The 24206-nt window shown below is 44.7% G+C and overlaps 1 protein-coding gene across 7 annotated transcripts in view; it reads right to left on the bottom strand.

The window, feature by feature from the left end:
- The window catches only part of CNOT1 (CCR4-NOT transcription complex subunit 1), a 1826813-nt gene that overhangs the window by 1770214 nt on the left and 32393 nt on the right, over positions 1 to 24206 (bottom strand). For all 7 annotated transcript variants that reach the window (XM_078668607.1, XM_078668606.1, XM_078668608.1 and 4 more), the window contains exon 2: positions 11626 to 11906. In XM_078668607.1, coding sequence (XP_078524733.1) covers positions 11626 to 11727 — 102 coding nt within the window. In that variant the 5' untranslated portion in view covers positions 11728 to 11906. The remainder of the gene's footprint in view (positions 1 to 11625; positions 11907 to 24206) is intronic.

The following is a 24206-nucleotide window of genomic DNA, read 5'->3' as shown; positions in this document are numbered from 1 at the left end:
GAGTTTATTCTGTATATCAACTAATAAATGCTGGGCAGGCTCAGGTTGAACGGGCAATTCCTTGAAGCACTTGGAAACAACTGTATTAAGTGTTGAGAGAGAAGTGTTTATAAAATTATAAACACTACAGTGCCCTAGCTGCATGCCTAAGACTTCTCTGCGCCGCAGCCTGGGGTATAATGCATTTCTGGTACTTGGCATCAGTTTTAAGATTTTCTTTTTGCACAAATTTAATTTAATGTTTTTTCCTAGTCTTCATGGCTTGATTTTGTTCGCGAGAAAGTGTCACTCATATGTGTTGAAATGTCATTAATAATTACCCTGAAATTACGAAAATGTCACACATAGCAATTTGAAACCTTGGCAGCTACGCAGGAGGGGGTTGTTTTTTTTTTTTATTTATATAGCGCCAACATGATCCCGAATGATATCAGAGCACTTTACAATTTGAGGGAAAGGAAGGTAATAGTAGCAGTACAATCGTCAGAGGGGGTACCAACCTAAATAAATCACAATTGCATATTAAACAAAAGGTTACAATCTAAAAGGACAATAAGGGTAAGGGTGATCTCCCTATCGCACGCGCCCTGTCTTGCTGCCGATGGTTTCCGGTCGTGCATGAAAGAGCTTGCCGATTGGATGGATACCAACTGTTTGAAGCTTAATGGCGGCAAGACAGAGGTGCTGGTGGTGGGGAGAGCCCAGTCTGCCTGGTCGTCGGCATGGTGGCCATCCTGTCTAGGACCAACTCCAACCCCTTGCCTAGAAGCACGTAATCTGGGGATTTGGTTTGACGCGGGCCTGACTTTTGGCCCACAGATCAACCGGGTGGTGGGAGTTTGTTTCGGGATTCTGAAGAAACTTAGAAAGGTCCTGGACCTACTCCCGATTGGTGCCCGTCAAACCCTGGTTCATGCTTTGGTGACAGCCAGGTCGTACTATGGAAACCTGCTGTACCTAGGGGCTCCAGAAAAAAGTATGGCTCGCCTGCAAGTGCTGCAGAATGCAGCAGCACGCTTGATTCTCAGGCTGCCCAGAAGGGCGCCCTCGAAGGCGGCCCTCCAGAAGTTACACTGGCTCCCTGTGAGGAGAAGAGTGGAATACAAAGCCCTCTGCACCTGTCACCGAATCCTGAATGGTAGGGCTCCCGACCCACTGAACAAACTGATTGAAGTGTACCAACCTGCACGAGCACTCAGATCTGCAGGGGGTGGTCTTTTGAGGATCCCCAGAGTTAAGAGAGCCCGCATGGGAGGCAGGTCCTTTAGATGCCTAGCGGCAAATAAGTGGAACAAACTACCAGCGGACCTGCGCCTGGAACCGGAGGAAACGAGGTTCCGTGCGAAATTAAAAACATTCCTGTATACCAAATAACTGTCTGCCCAGTCTTTTTGTGCTCCTTGCACGCTGCCTCTCACTGTTTTTAGCGCGTGGACACGCCGGTGTGCGTAACGCAGCGCTTTTACAAATGTCCCTATTATTATTATTATTATAATAAAAACTGGAACATAGTGAGCTGGGAGCAAGTGACTAGTAAAGCAGAATAACACCAAACGCAGGACTTAGGGTGTAGGTCCATAGCATTAGAGCAGAGGATCCGAGACCCTTTTAAGGTAGGAACTTGTTCATGAGGAAAATGTCCCATAATTCGCACATCTGCAAAGGGCAGGATCTCGGTCGACACAATTAGCTCTCTTGGTGGGCCCTGGGACTCTCGTGCCACACTACCCATTCACCCGGAAGTACAAACCGGCTGCAAGAAAACGGGCCACAGCCATTAAGGGCTCCACATAAGGCTAGAAACCGGAAGCACCCACATGCTGCATGACTAACTTGAGGCCTAGGGAAAAGCGGATCCCTCTCCAAATCTTGTTCCAATTACCTAGGTTTGCCCTTATCAACATGCAGCATAATGGCAAACTGTATAGAGAAAGTAACAGAAAACCACCCAGACGCAAAAGTACGAGGAAACACTCAAAAAAGTTAGGTAAACTAACTTTCATAGTTTACCAACATCAGCAAATAGAAAGCCATACAGGTTACCTACTGAGCAAAGCCTCCGCCAGGCACCCAGACTGGTACAGGGCAGGTTTAAAGGTACTTTGCAATTTAATGCAGACGTTAAAGCATCTCCTAAAGGGCATGCCTATGGGCAGACGTAACCTTCGCCTCGCCCCATTACACCTCAGGTATACCTCCTATGCTCAAAACAAAAGTGAAACCTGGGGAGTGTTGCAATTTAACTTATCTGGTGGACAATACCAGTCTATCTGGTTAGACAGCTCACTGGGTTAAGAACCAGCAGACTTATTGAGAGTATGTGAATTTTTTTTTATATATATGCATATATACATACACATCTACCTACATTTCACAAGATTTCAAGGCCCATTAACAGGGTGCCATGCAAGTCTGGAGTTAATCGATGTTACATAAACAACTCAACGTTCTGTGTTCGTGATTAAGGTGGATGGGCGAGTCTGCCTACATACTACCACCCCCACAAACTTGCTAAACGTCTCAACGTCTGCCACAGTTAAATACCTCATGAGTTATCAGATGGGAATGAAGCCATTTCCTTGTTAACTTCCAGCGTACCCTCCGAACCTTACCGTACACCTCTTCTATATATGAAGGACTGCTGGACTATGAAGCATTAGGCCTGTAGGAATTTAGAGTGGCCTTTAATATAGCAAGGACTCTAAAAGCCCTTTCTTTTTTAACATGGACCACTCCCTAGTGTTTGATGGAACTGGAGTGACACAGGCGGCCACCTGAGTGCCACTGGGGCGTGTTGGACATGAGCCCACAATCATTTTTGCACATTTATTTAAAGACTTTGCACACCATATTTTCCTCATCGGTTACCCATGAACCAAATGACTGGAAGTGGTGGGGCAGATTTAAGAACATACGGCGTACATCTTGATTGCCTGGTTCAGGAGGTCATTTATAGAGCTGAAATTGATAGAGCTGAAACGCTTCAGCTGCACTGAGAGGCAGGATGTCTCTCCTCTACTATAATATCGAAAGAGGAACAGGCCTTGTTCATTTACCTTCGGTTTTAGCAGAGGAGACTCACTGCAGCTGAAGCATTTCAGCTCCGTGAATTAACCCCCTCCTGAGACGGTTAACATAAAGCATGGGCACTTCATGCCCCGTCGATTTCCCCTCCCTCCCCCTTCCTCCCTCCAGCTATACCAGAGTTCTCTAAGACGCAGGTAACAAAATTAAAATTAGAGTGGAGTGCGCGCCCCCCTAGGATGTCGCGCTACCTCCCAGGGGGGCGCGCCCCACAGTTTGAAGAACTCTGCTCTAGAGTGTTAAAGATATCGTAACAATTGCTTACTGAGATGGCATACCTATTTTGCCTTAACTCGGTTGATCTATCTTCCTAATGCATATACTGTGTGAATCTATAATGTTGGTAGAAGAAACCCAGTGGTAAGATGTTTATCCCTGATGTGCTGAGTGCCCAGTCACCCCCTTACCTAGTAGTTCGAACTAGAGCTGTAGTCCTAAAAGTTAAAACTACACAATCTCCATCTATGGTCTTTTTAGCATTACCTACCCAAAAAATCCGCCGAGCCATCTTAAACTCTGCGAATAGCGGGGTTGCAATACCTGTTCTGGCACTTAGTAGATGCAAAGACGTATTCCTAAGTGACGACCAATGCTCCAAAATTGGCTAGATAGGGTTGGCCAACTGGATCTATTTAGCAACCCTGCATCGGATTTGGGGGAGATTAAGAAATTATCTTCCTCAATAATTGTTGTTGGAAGGGAGCTCACCAAACCCTCTATGAGGAGACACACCAGGTTACTGATGGGAGCAGCAACTAAGCCATATTGGATGACTGTTAACCTCATCACCAATATTTACTAACTAGGTTCAGGTTAAATAGGATTCAGTGGGACCTTGCAATCCTTAAAGGTTTTAATAAAGTGGAGGATCTGGCCCAGTGTACTTGTGATAATTTCTCTCCTCAAGATTCTACACTTTATATTTTTCTGGGAGTTTTACCATTACTTTCAAATGCGTTTCATTCTCCCAATGCTAAAAGGAATGGACTTCCAACAAGTGAAACCCGCATTTTGTATTTGCAAAGGCTTTCATTTTCCCTAGTCATCTCTGGTGTTGGGAGCCGTTAGGTTTAGGAATAAAACTTTTAGATGTTAATATGTGCACTTAATGAACTATTTTAGGCGATTTCTCAAGCTTAAGGTATTACATTTAAATATTTTGTATGTCTTTTGTAAAATAGGACCATGGTTGTATTAGGGGAATGGTTTTAAAAGAAACTGTTTAAATAGGGGCTGCTGATGATTACGGATTATTCAATACTGCCAAATATGATGGTTTTAACTTGCTGCATCATGTATTTTGCACATTCATGGTTATTAATTACCGAATAACTATTTGGGATTGGTGTTTGCCAGAGCTTCGTCACTACATATGGAAGTAGGAGAAGAAGCATAGGCAAATATCCCCAACTAGTTTATCAATAGAATACGGTCACCGGACTGACAGTGTGGGAACACTAAGGTGGGGGGTTATCAAATAGGAATTTTTCCACCTCTGGCCTGACACGCATATCTACCTTCTTATATGTACCCTTTCGCTGTATTGCCACATAAGCTGTAGTATCGTTTGTGGGGGTGGGTAAGACTCTAGGCTGTGTGTAGAATGGACACTGCGAAAGAGGGCTGGTAAACAAGTTCTTGAACTTAAGTGTTGATGTAACCCATGACGGGGCGCAAGGAGTGGGTTCCTCTTCAAAGGCAAGATTTTATGTTAAGGAATCCAAGTCCTTGGGTGTGCTTAGGACACAGTAACAATTTTGCTGTGCAAGAACTGATAAACAAATCAGTTTTGGACTCTGATAGAGCTATTCCTGGAGTACTGAGGAAGAGTCTCACTGAGATAGGAGTCAGCTGCAATGCATTAATTAGGTGTTGACTGGAGGAAGATGCATATATTGCAGTACACCAAAAAGAGGTATACTGTGCAAAGACTCCAGGTATCCCTTAGAAGTGGATATGGGCTTCCTCTAGCAGTCCCAATGTGCTCCAAGGGAGTAAAAGCCGCCTTAGGCTTATCAGAGAGGAGTGTTAGACATCTGCAGCACACACAGTCAAATGTTATGGACGATCCAATAAAGAGATCCACACCAATTTATAAAAATAACCGTTATCTTTATATAACTTTAGACACCAAGATCACCAAAATCAGTTAAGTACATTTTGAGTTACATATTTTTACTGGTTTTAAAAGTGGACATTTTCTGAAGCGGTTATTTTATCCTATGGAGGAAAGATATGCACTGCATACAAGTACTTCAGAGTGACTTACCCTAAGTCCAGGAGATTGGTTGTGTAAGTATGGGGCAATGTCCAAGGCAGCACCAACAGGCCACCTCGGACAGAACTGGGGTGGTCGCGTGCAGATGTGCAATTCAGCGTCGGGTGCCCGTTGAAGTGAAACGGAATATGTCACACTAAAGAGGCTTCAGGCTGGGGGGCAGTTCGGCTGAACCAACAAAGGGGCTTAAGTCTACCTATGCTAGGGGGAGGTACGGACACCTTTGGTCCTCTTCCTCACTACTACTACTTTTAGGAAACCTTCCCATTCAAGGTCCACTACACAGACCAATTAAGAAAAATAACCCTGATCTATCAAGCTACCTGTCATTTAGCCCACTCACATGGAAACAGACCTAGCTTCATAAGGATGTTTAAATCCATGAAATGAACAATCTACACTAACCAAAGACTTCCACAGAGGCACCAAACCTACACTATGCTTGCTGGACTAATCTAGTGCTTATATACACATACACATACATATATATACCTTCACCCAACAACTCATGGACACAATCTCAGCCAACGCCGGTCGGCAGATCACTCAAATCTACCTGGGTGACTTCAATCTCCACTGGAACGATCAGAAAGACGCAGTGGTGAATAGTCTCAAAACTTTCCTTAATGCGCTTGACCTCACCCAAATCTGCAACAGCCCGACACACGACAAAGGCTCGATCCTCGACCTTATCATCGCCAAAGAGGACTCTACCCAACTGGGGGCGATCCAACCCTGTGACTGGTCAGACCACCACATTATCACTTTCTTCATCAACGAATAAGTTAAATCTAACCCGGCTCAACCCACCAAATCCAAGGTCTGGAAAAGGGACATGAAGAATCTTAACCTTAACTCCTTGCCTTCCCACACCTACAGTCTCCTCCTTCCCCCTTCGGGCACCTCAGATGTTCAATCTCTGACCGACCTCTACCTCGGTTCTATGAACTCAATAATCAACTAAGCCGCCCCCCTGCAACTGAAGAGTCTCCACCAGGAACTCGAACCCTTGGTATGACGGTAGACTCAATGAAGACAGGCGGGCTATGCGAATGGCAGAGCGAATCTGGAGATCTGACCCCTCAGCACTGCACCTTAAAACGCTGAAGAACAAGAGGAATGTTTACTTTAGGAAAATCAAGCGCTCGAAATCTGACTTCTTTAGCCTACAGCTGGACCAAGCAAAAAACCGACCAAGAAAACTGTTCGAACTAGTCAAAACTCAAACCAAGATGCAACCCTTACAATCAAACAGCACAACAAGTGATATTCCACATTGTGAAGACTTTTCTGCGTTCTTTAAGCTAAAGACCGACAACATAAGAAGTGACCTCCTCAATGATGTAAGCCGATACTCCAGCCCCATCAGCATGACTACCACTCAACCTAAAAACAACGCATCATGGACGTCCTTTGACACCTACTCTGAAGAAACAATTCACAAACTGCTCTGCACCCTGAAGCCCTCTAATCCCTTCACAGACCCCCTACCTGCTAATGCTGTAAAAGACTTCACCCCCCTGCTCCTCCCACTCTGGACTAAAATCATTAACAGCTCCCTTCAACAAGGACTCATCCCAGACTCCCTCAAGGTGGGACAAGTCACGCCTATACTCAAGAAACCTACAGCTGACCCGGCTGACCTAAACAATTACCGCCCTATCACCAATATCCCCACCTTGGCCAAACTGCTGGAAAAATGCGTACAACTCCAATTGACAAAACACATTGATCAGTTTAACCTCCTCAACCCTCATCAATCAGGCTTCCGAGCGAAACACAGCACGGAAACGGCTATGACGCACATAATTGATGACGCACTCCAAATCCTTGATCGCAATGATTCTTGCCTCCTCATCCTTCTTGATCTCTCCTCAGCATTTGATACGGTCAAACATGAGAACCTATTGGAGTTGCTAAATACCAGAATGGGTTTATCTGGGACTGTTCTCAAATGGTTCACTTCCTTCCTACATAACCGGTCTCAGAAGTTCAAGATCAACAACTTGCTGTCCTCACCGGTGCCTGTAACTCTAGGCGTCCCACAAGGATCTTCCCTATCCCCCACATTGTTCAACCTCGTCATGGAGCCACTCACCACCTTGCTTCAAGCATCTAATGTACACTTCCATATGTACGCCGATGACACTCAACTTTACCTCAAGCTACAATCCCCGGAAGACATCAAACTTCTGAACTCCACACTCAGAAACACCCAATCATGGTTGGCCGAGAATCACCTCAAACTAAATGCTCTGAAAACTGAGTTCCTTCTGATCGCACCTCCTGCGAGAATTGCCATCACCCAAATCTGGCTCAATCACCTAACTGCGCTCAATGTCCAACCCACCATCGTGGAATCTGCGAAATCCTTAGGCATCACACTTGACGCCAAGCTCAACATGCAGCAGCACATTAGCAAAGCAACTAAAGGAGCTAACTTCCAAATTAACACTTTGAGGAAACTTAAACCCTTCCTCCCAGCTAGGGACTTCCAAACTGCAGTACAAGCCCTAGTCATCCCTCACATAGACTACGGAATTGTGGCCCTTTGCAGACTCCCCCTCTCAACAACCGCACCCCTAAGAGCCTCCTTGAACGCTGCCGCGAGACTCATCACTGGTTCAAGAAAACATTCGCATATATCCCGACTTAAAATCCCTGAACTGGCTGCCTTTTGAAGCCAGAATACAGCTGAAAATTGCTGTTATGACACACTCGGCCGTACACCACAAGTCACCCAACTACCTCACTCAAAAGCTGACTATATCAGGAGGCTCGAGATCCAATAGAAGTACAAAAAATCTACTCCTGAAACCTCGTAGATTCCGGAAGGAAAAAACATACAAACGCTCCTTCTCAGGAATGGCACCCAGGATCTGGAATGCACTCCCTCCTGAAACCAGGCTCATCTCCTCCACTGCATTTTTTAAGAAAGAGGTAAAAGCCATCCTTATGGCCAAGTTCACCTGAACTCTATTGTTGCTGGATCAGAGACTTTGCACCGTTTTTGTATTATTGGTTACTTGACTGTTTACTGGTACTATATCTGTACATGATTGCTATCCTATTTTGCTACTCACTTACTACCGACCACTATATTGTACCCAATAGTTTTGTTTAACGACCCTCCTGTTGCCCCTACCCCTTGTTTCTGTAATTTTTAAGAAAGAGGTAAAAGCCATCCTTATGGCCTAAGTTCACCTGAGCTCTATTGTTGAGGGATCAAAGACTTTGCACCGTTTTTGTATTATTAGTTACCTGATCAGTATTATATCTGTACATGATTGCTATCCTATTATGCTACTCACTTATTACTGACTATTATTTTGTACCCAATTGTTTGTTTAATCACCCTCTTATCGCCCCTACCCCATGTTTCTGTAAAGCGCTCTGATATCTGCAAAGATCTTGTTCGCGCTATATAAAACTTTGAATGAATAAATAAATAAATGGAGACTAAGACAGAGTTTGACAGTGTTAAATCGAATCTATTTAAATTAAAGATATCTAAACGTCTCATCTCACTACCGCTGTTCATAAGAAAACTTTGATTTCAGACAGAGAGGTACTACTTCCGCCTACCTCAAACAATTAGTAGACGGTCTGCTCCTTCTACAGATTAACCTAAACTCCCAAAACACCCAAGGAATTACCATCAAAACTTGACCTGTCAATGGTGAATCGATGATAAACAACGATCTGAAACTTTAAGCCAAGCAAAACCCTTTGACCTAGAAAACTCAATGCGCTGCCACTGGCGTCAAACAAAACACACAAAATCATTAAGATTATCGGGACACAAACACATACCCAATTACTTAAGTGAATAAAGACAAATACTCAGTCGTGTTCCCACACAAAGACCATCAGAAGAAACTACAAGTACCATCACTGTTCAAGTTGACTATGCAAATGTCCTTTAAAAATTGGATCATAATGTGCAATGGAGAGGCCACAAAGTACAGAGAGCTAGAAACAGTTAATGTCCCAACTGGCTGTACCAGTTCTGCAAGAACTATGTGGAGCAATGAGTCAGTATTACCATGCCCTTATTCATTTTGTTCAGGCAATAGAGAAGCTTAACACTATTTGTCACCTAGTGTCATAATTCTGATTTAGGAAGCAAGACATGAGCAGCACCAGGAAACTTAAAGACAGTTGTTGATGGTGGAATAAGTGCATCTACTATCAAAACAGAACTTTGGGAATACACGCATAAATAAGTGACCTTAGATTTCACACTCTCCTTGAAAGGAGGCGAGGAAAGCAGGGGGGGGGGGGCGACACTCCACCTGATTAATGTCCATTGGGGCATTAAGAAAAGCAGAATAAACTGCACCAGTGTTTGTGATGCATCATATTGATCAGTGCAGCAAACAAACAGAGCTTTGTTATTCAGAAATTGAAACACCACATGGTGCAGTAAAGTTATTGTTACAAAATTGTAGGATTAAATCTAGAACCTGGAATGAGTTAATGTATTTTTTAGGAATGATTGTCTTTTAGAATTTAAGGTCTTGCCAGTGTTTTCATCCCTAGGAGCCACTTAATGTACTCCCCTCAGATGAAAAACTGTTTGAATCAAACACGTCCTGCAATTTCTAAGTAAACTCAAAACATCTCTCCTTCCTACTCCATGTAGAGCCATTGTAATGTTGAGTCGATTTAGATTCCGTATGAATTTCCTGATTTATGCCCTTATATAGGTACAATTCAGATTGCCCTTATTTTGGCATGGAAATCCAGCCCTTATTTAGGCATTGCTCATGCTAACCAAATACAGGCATGGCCACCTACATCCGTTCATCTACGTCACAACGAGTTCTTGGAAAACCAGACTCTTAAGCCTTTAGGACTTGCCCTTGCTTGGATATTGATTACTCCAAGAACTCATTTATTATGCGAGAACATCTATATCGTAGGGGTTCATTCATGACGTTCTTATGCCTGACTTTTACGTCAATACTGGCATTCCTAAATACCTTCAAGGTATAAATATGCCTTCACTTGCCATGGGAAACCACTGTTCGGTCCATGGTTCGATTACCTACTTCCACGACGCAGCTCGTCACGGCAAGTTTGGAAGGAAGTCAGTCCCCAACTGATGCACTAACCAGACGCTGCCATACTCCTCGCAGAGAATCCAGCTCCAGTGTTTCGGACTCCCCTTGTGGGGCACAGTTAGTGATCGAGACCCGGGAAAGAGATTCCAACCACTCTCATTCTAAAGTATGGAGCAGACTAAAACCTAGAGGGACTCTTGGCAACTATAGCTGAACTAGACTATCACTAAACAGCACGTACTTCTTCCCTCGTACAAGCCTTAGGTTAGGTACACTGGGGTAGGATTATTTTAGAAGCACCAGATGAGTATTTTAGCCCGTGTTATTTATGTATGTATTTTTATGAATATATGACATAGCTACAAACCATGCTATTTACAGTATTTTCTTACTGCAAATGCTGTACGTATTATACTTCGAATTCTGTCTTACGATTGTAGCAGTTCATATCTCTTGCATGAGAAATAAGACTGTTCAATAAACCCTTTTTATTAAAACTCCCATTTCTATTTGTGCAACTCTGTAGAAGCTAAGCATGCATGATTGACTGAGTGAAACGGTTATCTATTGTTTCCACGATTCTGAGATTGTTCCGACTCTAAGGGAAACAAAGTTGTCATGTTTATGCGGTTGTCAGAAACTAATCCCTTCTTGTTCATTTGAGAAGTTTAGTGACCTCGGAGTTAGATGGCACACACAAGTAATGTACCTGATAGAGACATACTGACCTCAGTCCTATGTCAAAACTATAGTGTATTTTATTCCAATGCGCAGAGCCTATCAGGTATATAGGAACTGCACTACAGTAACAAAATGCACCCATTCCTACAAAAAACAATCAGAAGCAAACAAATCATCACTTTCAAGAGGCAAACCTCTTTTGACCAGACCATAACACAGCAGATTTCACTATTAACACAAGCAACTAGATCAAAGCAGCAACCAGGTTGTGCAGGCCAATGTTTTACTGGAACAAATATTAACAAGTTTACTGATATGCCCCCTAGAGGGGAACCTGCATTAAGTGCTACAAGAGCTTTTCAATATCAAGCTGTGCAGAGTCCCTGAACTATTTAACTGCAACCCAAAAACGTATGGAACAAGCATGTTTAGTCACATTAACCACTCAAACGCCTTTATTGGACCCCTAGCCCATTTACCATTAAACATGCATTCATTTTAGGGTAGTATACTTACATGCTGTATTTCTTGTTGGCTTGCTCGATAGTTTTTCTTTGTTAAATTGTCCACTAGGTAGCTGATTTGAGACAAGGCCAGCGAAAGCGAGTCAAGATTCATTGCTGATTGGGGCGGAAGCAGGCGGCCGGGCCCGGCGCAAAATCACCATTATTCCCCTTTAGTCACCTCAGAGATAGGTTAAGGTTTTCTTTTTGAAGTTATCATGTAGGCTGATCTTTTAGTTATTCAATTACATCCGTAGTTTCGCAAATGTAGTTTTCTGTATAGAAACATGGCACCTAAGGGTGAAAAAAAATACATCAATACTGGAATTCCCAATGACCCCCTCCCTGCCTCAAAAACAAACTATAGTGGACGTCATTTAATTGCTAGAAGCCACCAATTCTAATTTCTTGGAGGATAGGAAAGGCCTGAATTGGAAGGACGCAAAGCAAATGAAGTAGAGAATATTGAAAACATAACAAGTTTTGACAGCCGAATTGAAACAATTTAAAATATGCTATCATTTCAAGATCTCAAAAAAGGAATACAAGAATGCAGTGAATTCAAATGAGACATTTACATAGTGGATGACTGTCGCACAGCTGTGGCCTAGTCTCACCACTGTCAGTTTCTAACACCAGAAATCCCACTGGACCCTCAATCTTCAACAGTCCCCAAATAGATCAGCACAAACTTTCAAACTGATAGCAGCCATTCCCCCTTTCAGAATCATAATCTGGAAGTATGGACATGTCCCAATTCATTTTATAGCTTGAACTCTCTCACACTGCTGGACACCATACCTGCAGCGTCGCGTCCAAAGGATATTTGGGGCCCCTTCAAAGCCTATTTAGTGGACATGAACACTAGCCACACTTCACAACCCCCAAACGGGCTAGTCCCCCACGGGAGTGGGGTGACTACAGGGGGAACTCGACCTTCTCAGATTACAGAGGATTGTGGGGTTTGAAATCACTGTCTGGGTGTTCTGGTTACATAGATAGGCAGTTACCAATGCAAAGCCGGTTGGAGGGTTTGGGGGGTGGGGGGAGGGGGAGACATCTCGGCAAATGTATTAAACGTGGAGTTACCTACTGCGGTACAGCAGTATACTACATATGTGAATGCTGTGACTTTTTATTATGGAAAATAAAGTTTGTTTTTTTAAACGTTACCACACTGCTGGAATATGCTCAGCCTTAGTATTGTTACCAAAAGGTTTGTTGCATAGATAACACCCTCTATGAAACATCTTGTGTGCAGCACTATTTTATCATCAACTGGTACCACACAGGAAAGAAAACTTATACCAAATGACCCCGACCAACTATGCATACCAGTGGTTCTATGGAGAGTGCATATTAAGAATGGAGTAGGGCCTTCTGTACCGGGCTCCTCTTTCCATTTCTAAGGCCATTTAAGAGACTCCATTCATTCTGAAGTCTGCCGAAGATTTTTTTTTAATACAACAGCATTACCCACACACTGAATTCTGACCCCTATCAGTAGTGTTAAAAGTACCAGAAAGAGCATCCTCCGTTCAATTAATCTAAAGCCTTTTCAGCATCTAGGAAAGGAAGAGCCAGTGACTCCTCCATCCTTCCCACTCTGTCAAGCCAGTTATGCACTATTACCAGGTTCAGCATATTGAATGCTTGGGCATGAAACCAAACTGCTCCGGGTGGATTACAGCTATGACAAACGCGAGAAGCCTGTTTGACAGCACTTTAGTCTGGCATTAATAAGCAAAAAGCCGAAAGTAGGAGCAGTTGTGAGTTTTGCCATCCTTTCGTCTGGCATGAGGTGGCGTGCCAAAGCTCACCTGCAGTTTATCCTCCCTCTTTTCCTCCAGAAAGAGGTTTAATAAGTGTGTCCCCTCGAGACCAAAGACATTTTAACACTTGCTCAGGAAAACTCCTCGTGCTCAAAGTCTCAAAGAGGGGTGCGTGGGCCCTTATGTCCCTGGGCAGGTATGTGCGACAGTCTAGGCAGGTATGAGAGTCTATGCACTGTGTTTCCAATGTCATGATAAAGAGACCGTCCATTCTACAGAAATAAGAAATAAGTAACTGCTATAAACCTCATGCTTAATGCGACACACATCCGTAAGTCAAAGGGCCCTGGCAACAGCTCTATTATCCCTCTTGGTATCCCATCTGTGTCCATCCATCTAGAGTGCTAGACATGTTAAAAATCATCGAGAGGCCAGAGATTCAAACATTATAACCAACCACATCAAGCAAATTTCTGCAGTATCAGGTTCAAATATGCTATAAACTATATCCCGGTCGCCACCCTTTCAGCTAGGGCCTGTCCAATACTACAACCCCCTGGGAGCCTTGTATTAACTTTGCATGTGCCACCAACATATGCTTTCTCCTTCCTATGAACATGCAATTTGTACCCATTAACTGGTTTTACTCGAGTAGGAACAAGTAAAAGTAGTGTTCCCAGATAAACTAGAACACTACTTTAAATACAGTCTCTTGGGTCACTGATATTCCAAAAGACTATTTGTGAGATCCTTAAAACCTTTCTCCATTCTGGAATACCCCATGGACTTTATGTACCTCTCAGTTACTGCCACATTTCCACTGGGGGAGACTCCTTTCTAGTATGAAGAGGTCTCCCATTTGCTGGGTTGCCTAGTATTTCACATAGCTAGGCAAAAAAAAATGTTTAACCAAGGGGCCTTCTAGCTGGGTCTGTTATTCTCTCGCATGATTATTACATCCCGTGGACTCACCTGCCTGTCACCCAAACACAGTAAAGGTTGGTCAAGCCCACCACCTGCCCATAAGATCGGTAAGAAACTAGCCTGTGGATGCAGTGGGTTGCATATAGATATAGTTTATCCGTGGCTAATTCAATGAGTTTTTGCAGACCCTGCATTTTCCACAGAATAGATGTGTCAGATACCTTGAGATTGAAGTGACACGAACACCTACATTATGATCCGAAAAGGAAATGCATTGTGCAGAACCTTTTCATGGCCTTCTGAAGACCCTGCCGATCATGGGGCAAGTAGCCCTCAGCAAGATGCTGCTATTACTACCACCAAGATGCCAAATGCCTATACCATGCAAAATTCCTTTTGTGGTCTGCCAAAAGCATTGTTTTGACAACTCTGACTATTGATCTCCTAGATGTGGGTGGGTAAACGCAGTAGAGTTAAACTAGATGCTCTAAAACTGGACCTTGAGGATGGAGATCTTGGTCTCCCAGATCTCCAACTATACTACCTGGCGAGGGTGCTACATTATGCGGCACTGTGCTGTGAGGATGAATCTTACTAGGATAAGAAGTTGCTGGAGGAGATGGTACCTCCAGAGGACCTCCCAAAGCTACGAAAGAGAGGATGCCGGTGGGTGCCATACTGTCTCAGGTTGCACAGGCCTGGGACAGGGTGGTGACTCATGCTAAAAATACACGCCATAAGCTAGACAGTTCAAACTTTGGTGGCCAACGCCCTTTCTGCAGTTGAAGAAATCCATGAATTTAGCTCCATGGATAGCAGGACAATGCCAGAATGCACTGGGCCTGTATTTGAATGATGCCTTTATAACTTTTGCAGAGGATAGCAAACTGTTTAGTGTTCGTCCAGGGCAGTACGCCGGCATATTGTGCAAGGCCCGCGAGAGATGGACCAGTTTCCATGACAAACCTGAGGAATCCCTGAGGAATCCCAGGTGTTATAAGTTATACTGAACCCGGGTTCACACAGAGGACTTATTTCCCGTATCTATGAGTCTCTGAAGGGAGATGGGCAGATTGATATTACCCAGACTCACACACTATGGGAGGGGGATCTCACTAACAGATGGCGCGGAGGCAGGCCAGGGTACTGGTGCTGGAGACGGCTAGCAATGCTGGATTCAAATTACTGCAATTCTACTACCTCCACAGTGCATATCGGATCCCTCAGAGGCTTAGCAGATACACCAAACGCGAGCGGACTACCGTCTGCGTTGTGGCGTGTCCACGCTGCAAGGAGCTGCACAACACTTCATCTGTACTGGGAGCACGTCACCTGCTCGGTAACCTGGATAACGGTAATATGAAATGCATGGCCCAGTCTTTCCGGCACTGCCCTTTAAGGCTTCTGCCACTCCAAGAAAAGAGAAAAATTGTTACTGGTTCGCTTTTCTTGGCCTTGTATTTGCCAGGCCCCGTAATCGCCATTCACTGGGCACACCCAGACTCATGAAAGGTAGCAAATGGACGTGCTAGAAGGGGAAGTAGCAGAGGAGGGACGTTTCCAGGGCATCTGCCGGGTTTAAAATGCAGAGAGATATCTTGAGAGGTGGACCGAGATGGTGAATCGGGTAGGAGATGCCCAGGGGACGAGATGGATACCTCAAATGGGGGCTCACCTGAGCGAGTACAGACCTAACACAGCCCATGGATCTACTTTAACCATACTGCATAATGTTCCCTTTTTACATATTGAAAGTGTGGAGATTTAAAAATATATATATAGTTTTGCCGCATATCCATCATTTGCTGTATTATTTGCAGATTTAAACAAAAAGCATTACTACTAATTCAAATGGATAAAATGCTACAAAAACATGGTGACATGTTGCCACCCAGTGACATATCCTTTACAAAGATTGACTGGTCACCTCTGCTCCTTACTCCTGTACTTGGATATCAAATGGGAACAAACAAGGTGAAACCTTTGCCCAGATAGTGTTATAGCATGTAGACGACAAAATAATGAGGGGATACCATCACAAAATATGCTGCATAATTTTCAGTTGGTCAATTAAATTATTCAACCCTACTGCATATTTTGGTCCTCCCCTGCTGCATAATTTCAGTGGCTCTGAGTTTCTGCGCACAGAGTTGATATCCCACACCTCATCTTTCTTAGAATACTGCTTTATTTGTGAGACTCTTCCTCGGACCTAAGAGGTATGATTAGCTGGAATATTTCCCAGGAAACCCCCACCTGTAAATAGCCCAGTCTCGTGGCTTCTCTCTTTCTGCCACCTCAGCTGTTTGAATTTAACTGCACATCAGGACCAGAGTAGTTTCCCACAAGCTTGCTTCTCTATACCTTTTCCACATGCTTGTGCTTGGCCAGTTCCTTACTTTCTCAACCTCCTTGATTTGTCATCTATGGCGGAGTTCTCGATCTCAGTCCTCCCACTGTAATCCCCTGGGCATTCCACAGAGTGTTTTATGTTCCATTAAAGACTCCTATGCCTTTTTGGGTATTTTGAGGCAGGGTTTTCAACAAGGGAACACTAAAAAAAATCTGGACCTCAATTGCATGGCTTTTTTGTCACATACGCAAACGTTTCTCGTCTCTGTACTTGTCCGATAGCCCATTAAGATTCTAAGTGGAATTGCCAGTGAAGATTATAACTAGGGAAGATTCATATTGTATCCCTACCAGTCATCACACTATTGCCCGGACCACATCTCTGCCTCCAAAATTGTGGAATTTAGCCATTATGGGGAATTAAGGGCCACCCGGTGCAGTCTGTGCCCTCTGCATTCACGAAGTCCATAAGCTTATATATTGTATATCCTTGGCCAGTATCATTTGTATCTGCCGCAGGACTGCTACAAAACTGCCAGGGGATGCCCCCAGGAGCCTTTGCTAGACACGTTTGCAATCTTGCCCTACTGGCTTTTGTCCTATAGATATTACCCCCCTCCCCCCACCCCACCCTATCCACCCAAACGCATTAACCTCTATAAAGGCAGATTACAGAGCAAGAGTTTGTCTTAACTGATGTTAACAGAAAACTATGCGCACAGGTGAAAATCAGGGTCAACAGCCTTGCAACGCTGGTTTCATCTTGGCTCACTACGAATAAAAACCTAAGAAACTACAGGTTCAGAAATGTGTTCAAACTTGATATTTAATAAAATCTTAAACTTCTATAGCAAGCATTGTAAAGTTGTATAAATTCTGGTGCCTCTCAACCACCATACAGGTTTTTTTCAGGCATGATCAACTGGGCAATATTTTGCCCTCCTACTGAAAACCAGAATTGACATAGATGAAGAGTTCCAAAATGTAATGCTTCCTGCATAGACAGACACCCCTGGATTAAAAGTCTTATTTATGCACATGAAGCAGAAGCACTAGGCTTGTCCTGAACATGGCAGCACTAAGCCACAAACCTGGTAAGTGTAAACAACTTTCTTGAAAGATTCTGCCCAGATGAACTACTTAAGTTAACAGGAGTAGCTGGGTATTAACTAGGTTCTGGAAATGCTTGCCTATCTAGAAGCAATTTTCCACTGCTCATCCAAACACAAGTACTTCTGTATACTTATCTGCATCCCAATCTAAGTCACCGTCAGTACACAATGCAGTTCATGAGAATTTTACTGCTTATGCTTTTTTTCCTTTATGTAGTGTGTTGGAGTGGTGCATTGTCATGCCTTTTATTTAACCGTACACTGTCAAATATATATGGCTTATGTGTTGTCAGAATGGTAGCAAGGAGGTTCAGTTTATCGTGTTCTTTATAAAAAAAAAGACAGATTGTAGGCGAGACAGTAACAATGTAGTTAATGCTGGGGGTAAAGTGTGGTTACATTTTCTATGCCTGCTCAAATACATCATAAAATATTAGTAAAAAGTACTATGGCATCATCAAGACCGTTGTATTTAAGAATAATAAGGCTAGAGGCCACTTTTAAAAAAAAAAACATTTAGCAGTTAATGGTTTGGTAAAGAATGTAGTGTACACACTTGTAATTAGCTTTGATTTATACGTGCTGTACAACATTTTTAAACACCGATTTATTACTGAAAAGGCAGTTGACAAAACTGGCATTTCACAACAGTTGTGGTACCCTAGGTGTACAAGAGCAATGGAAAATACTTCAAGAACTGGAACAAAGTATGAAAACTGCCTTTCTATAAAACCCTTTTCAATAGTGGAGTTACACTATTCAGACAATAGTTACATACTCTTGGATAACAGCTCACCATTTCTGTGAGTAAGAAAATGAACAAAGGATGGTGACGGTGGGTCAAGACATCATGCAAGAGGACATTCAAGATCATATAAGAGCGTTCCAAGTTTCTCAAAGTTCACCGCAAAAATCATTGGTAAAGCCAATAGATCTTGCCTGGGTGACAACTATTAGATTGGCCAATGTTTTCTTTAGCCAAGTTGGCCGCATCAGAATATACAAAATGGCTCAAAACCATTGACCAAGCCAACAGTCTGCGCGCAGATGAGATCTATTGGTGCTGCCAATGCTCTTTTTCTGGCTAGATGGAGGGGCGAAACGTAGGGCAGGAAGCAAGCAGAAAAATAATGTAGGGGATTGGTTATGGTGTGCAGGGCCAACACAGAAAGGACGACAACAGGGGATCACAGGGGATACACGAGCAAGCAATCCTTCAGACAACGATCTGCAGTATGCAGTCCTCACTGGCTGCATCATGTCCATTGGAAATTTTCCCTTTCTGCAGGATCACTCCATAGTTTGACTTCTTGCTGATCCTGCTTTCTCCCGACTGTAGAACTTAGCATATTTTACCCCTGCTAACTAGTGAAAGTGTGTGCTTTTCCTTTCAACATGATGAAATTGGTATACACCCCACCAGTAATTTAACTTGCCTATTAATACCTAGTATATGGTACCAAATACAGCCTGGGACAGAAAATTAAATGCAACCAGCAGGCTGCAACACTCCGTGTGCCAACCAATGCAGTCTCTAGGGCCACAAGCTACCTGGCCTCGCAGGTTTTAACTCCATATTCTACCTGTCAAAATAACCCCTTTGAGAGAAACCTCTGTAGAATATTTAAGTCACCCCTATGTACGCCTTATTGCCCACAGGGCACAATACATTTAAAAGTAGGACATGCAAAAGTATAATGTTACAGATGTTCCAACAATGAAAATACCCTCAAGCTATTGTCACTGTAGGAGGGTTGGCCATTCCATAGGAAATCATTGGGATACAATATTAAATGTAATAAATGTTATATTAACGTAAGAAACCTCTACAAATAAAATGTTTGGGAAAATATATTACAGCCCCACTTCACTGGTGAAGTTGGATTAGTAAGAAAGTTTGTAAAGATTGCTTTTAGAATTAGAAAGACACCTTTGCCCCGCCTGAAATCCTACAAGCTAAATCCGAGGAGTTGCCAACGGTGTCATGCCAGACTCGGATAGGACACACAGAGAGGCTGGCGGACAGCACGAGCAGGTCGTTACGCTGCTGTCGGACACTTACCAAGCAGCTGCTGACCAGCTGGTGTTGTCGTACACATGCTTCCATCCTGGGTATGTGCCGGCTAGGGGACACCATCAGTACCTCTATTCCATCACGTTTTCTTTTTCCCAGAACTCCCTAGTGGGATCCTGGGTTTCTATACTGCCCAAACCAAGATTGCCACCTCAGAGTATTTGCCTATTACCTGCCCATTCCAAGATGGCTTCCTCATAACTTCACGAGTTTCTCGCCAAATTTGAGGACGCCTGTCCAGCTCAGTCCTTGCGTCACGATGCTTCGTGCTCCTGCTTCTATTTGGGTTTATTCCAAACAGCATTTTGTCCTCTTCCTAGTCTTCCTGCTTTATTCCAGTTCCGCATTCTGTTTGGATCCCTCCAGTTCTTCTCTTTCTGGATTCCAACTGCCTTTAATGTCTTTTGCCCTCTGGCTTTTTCCTCTTGAGATACCTTCTGGAGGACACTTTCCAGCTTGAACATTCCCTTAGTTGGCAGCAACGTGGCAAACGGAAGGGTCACCCTGAACTCTGGCAGACCAAAACCGTCAAGACTGGTCAACAAGTAGACATCGGACCCCTGACAAAACCTACATATTACTCTCTCGCTTCTGCCAACCAGTAATAAGCATTTCTATGGGCGAGAACAAGGCAAGAAAGTGCTCCCAGGACAGAGACAAAAGCACTTGGGTGTGGTGAGGTGTTGTGCCTGTGACAGGATAACCTGTTTGCTGGGCCCAAGGTCTTTATTAACTTCATTAAAGCCTACCCTGTCACACGCAGATGTAGCCAACACCCAGTACTGCACCCTTCTTTTGCCCCTCCTGCCAGACCGGCCTCCATCACAGTGGGCATCTTTCTCAATAAGCACACCACAAAAAGACACTCCACACAAGGTTATATAAAAATATAGTTTCTAACACAGACCACCGTTACATGAATCACTTTGCCAACTAGGCATAGTAATAACATTACACAGATCATAATAACTTTGCCAACCAGGCAATAGCCAAACTTAATAGGTAGTGTACTGAAGCTGTACTTATAAGTTGCACAAATCATGAACACCATCACGCTATATGTGGCCTTACACCAGGACCTGACAAGGAAGTAGTTATATACGTTTGTGGTAATTTTTGGTGCCTCATTTACAATGACATTTGGCAATTTCTGCTCTGATTCAGTTATTCCATCATAAAAAAATGAAGAAAAAAACTGTACATATTGTGTCACTCCTGCAAGACAATTTTGAGGGCCATACCTCTAATCCTCAGAGGGGTAGCCTCCATCTAGGTCTTCCCAGTGAGAATACCTCCCCCCCCCCCCAAAAAAAGTGAGCGGCAGCTGCCCACAGACATGGGCTACAGACGCAGAGACAAATGAATCGGGCTGGCCACTCTGCTCAGGTCAATGGGGCCAGCCGTGCCCCCACAAGTGCGAACACTGTAGAATAGAAGCAATGCAGTATTTTACCCTAAAAATGCCTCCTTTGGCGGGGAGACCTCCCTTCATGTAGAACCACCTCAAGGCAGCAGCCCGCAACCCTGCAATGCAGCCACCACACCCGCTGGGTTCCCTCTCCCCAGAGTAGCTGCCCACGATTGCACAGGCTGTTGATTTAGGCCAACTGGACCCAGCCAGTGAGGAGACTTTGCCAGGCCCCCCACCTCACGAAAAAGGGAGCCGCTTGTCCCCAGCCGGTCCCGAACTGGCATTCACCGCCTGGCCCGCTTGGTTTCTGGGCAAAGCGGGAATGTGGAGGTCAACTTCCCTGCACTCCCCGGGACCACGGCAGGTCTCCCGGCTGGGAGCACACCGGCTCCTAAAATGCCAAAGGCTGCTCGGGCTTCGGCTGCGAGCCCTCAACCCCCGGTCGCACCAGCATTTCTTCCAGGATGGCTTCCTCCCTTCAGGATCCAGAATGCCACTTCAATTAGGCTTGGCCTCACTGAGGGGGGTCTTTGCAGGTTGGCCAGCGTTTTGTCAGGCGTGGCGCTCCCATCCCCTCTGGGGTTTTCCTTGCTGCTGCTGGCTCAATTCCACGCTGGAGAGGACAGAGGAGGTGCAGACTTGGGCCCTGAAATCAGGACCCCATATAAAGAGATCCACATGCTCTAAACTTGGTCAGCACAGCGCTTGGCTTTGTAGCAAAAAGGAAAGCAATTACCACTTGCTGGACGGCTGGGGCAGGAGAACAGCCTAGTCCTTATCCTGCCCCAGATAAGACCAGCAGCAGGCCATCCCACCTCCCAAACAATCCGGAGCAGCACTCCTCAGCTATCAGAGGTAGGTCACTTTTAGATCCAGCAAGGATCTTTCTCATGAAGTCTTTTATATCCCGGAGACTTTCAACAGGAGACCTGCACACACAAACCCTTACAGATTCTTCACAAGCAGCATACCACAGCAGAGCAAAAAGATTCTGTCATTTTACTCCACCATAGACAGAAGCAGCAACTGCAAGCCAACCGTCTCTCTGTCAACCGTTCCAACTCCCTGGTGCTCTCTTCCTGTGTCACTTTCTACGGTCTACCCTGTAACAAGCACAACTGAGGATACAATTTGAATACAAAATAAAAGGATTAAAATGTGAAATGATTGATGAACTTTTGATATACACCTTTCCGGCAAATGCGGCGCGCTCGAACTTGAAGTTACCCGCTTCAATTTCACTTGCATCTATTCACCATGTGGTTTCAGGACAGACCGCTATCGAGCGCACGCCAAACATTGTAAACATGGACTAAATCGATAAAGAGTTAAAAAGCAAATAGGAGTGCACTTGACCTCGCACGTTGTATAACTTTACCTAGACATCATGAACAATAACAAGCCAATATGCTCATGACATTCATTCTACCACCCCCCTGGTAAGCACCTTACCTTCATCAAACAAGTAATGGATATTCTAGCCACAAATGTCAGACAACAGAATACTCAGATCTTCCTGGGGGGCTTCAACCTCCACTGGAACTATCCTGACGACCCGCCCTAGCTAAGGAGGGAACTCATGCGACGCCGCAGCACAATAGTTGGTCGCGACTAGACTATTGGTTATTGAGTGGCAATGCAACTGAGTGGGTACTGAAGGTTGTAAACTTGCCGCATACCCTATCAGATCACAATCGGTGCGGCTAGACAAAGATCCCCACGGCCATACATCGTCCATTCACGTGGCGCTGCGTTCGGTGGCATTATTGGATCCGGTTTACAAAGCCACGGTGCGGGAAGCCATAGAATATTTTTTATTGAATACGGGTTCAGTTGATGATGCCTCCACTTTGTGGGAGGCTTTTAAGACTATCCGAGAGGTGGAGAAGTGTGGCTCACTGGTTAGAGGAGGCATACCCTGAAGCAGAGGTCAGACCTGGGACCAGGGTTCAATACCCGACGCGGCAGGGTCTTGAGCCCAAATGTCCACGGACTCGATAATTCTCGCTTCGGTGCCTACCCGAATCACGGGTTCACACTCTGCAACTCTGGGCAATAGCTTGCTTAATCTCCACTACGGCCCCCCCGCAGCGGGATGCCTGGCTTACACCTTGGGAATGCCCAGTACGGGTTATCTCACAGAGAAAAAGCCAGGACGGGTTCCCAAAGCAAGCGCCTTGAGACCTTGCGGTGATAAGGCGCTATATAATGAACCGTTGACGATATAAGAACCTTTGACGACGACGGTGTGCATTGGCACGGCAGCGGGCATTTTGAAAGATGTTAGAACGCAGCTACTGGACGCCAGGGTTATTTTTGGACAAATTTTAATTAGGGTGGGGGCATTGGCATTGCCCATTTTGGGCAGCCCCCACCCGAATTAAAATTTGCCCAGAAAACTCCCTGGCATCTAGTGGACTTTCTGCCCCCACACCCCCTCTCTGGGGGGCAGACCGGGGCATCAGCCCCAATCTGCCCCGCTTGGGGGGGGGGGGGGGGGGGCAAAAAGCCCAATAGATGCCAGGGAGTTTTTTGGGGCAAATTTGAATTAGGGTGAGGGCTCCCAAAACGGGCATGCCCATGTCCCCACCCCCGCAAAAATAACAGCCTTCCTGCCCGCCAGGGGGCAGTAGCCCCCAATCTGCCCCCTGGGGATGCAAAAAGCCCACTAGATGCCAGGAATATTTTTGGGCAAATTTAAATTAGGGTGGGGCATTGGCATGCCCATTTTGGGCAGCCCCGACCCTAATTAAAATTTGCCCAAAACAATCCCTGGCGTCTAGTGGGATTTCTGCCTCCCCTGGGTGGCAGATGGGGGCATTAGCCAAGCCCAGGGCCAACAACTCATGGGACCCCCCCTTGCAAAACCAGGTTGTTTTGTGATAGGTAATGTTGATGTCTTGGGTCCTTGAGCCACCCACACAAGTGAGGTGCTATTTTTATCGAGAT

The sequence above is a fragment of the Lissotriton helveticus genome, chromosome 12 (assembly GCF_964261635.1).
Source record: "Lissotriton helveticus chromosome 12, aLisHel1.1, whole genome shotgun sequence".
NCBI lineage: Eukaryota > Metazoa > Chordata > Amphibia > Caudata > Salamandridae > Lissotriton > Lissotriton helveticus.
This window is presented reverse-complemented; position numbering and strand designations above follow the sequence as displayed.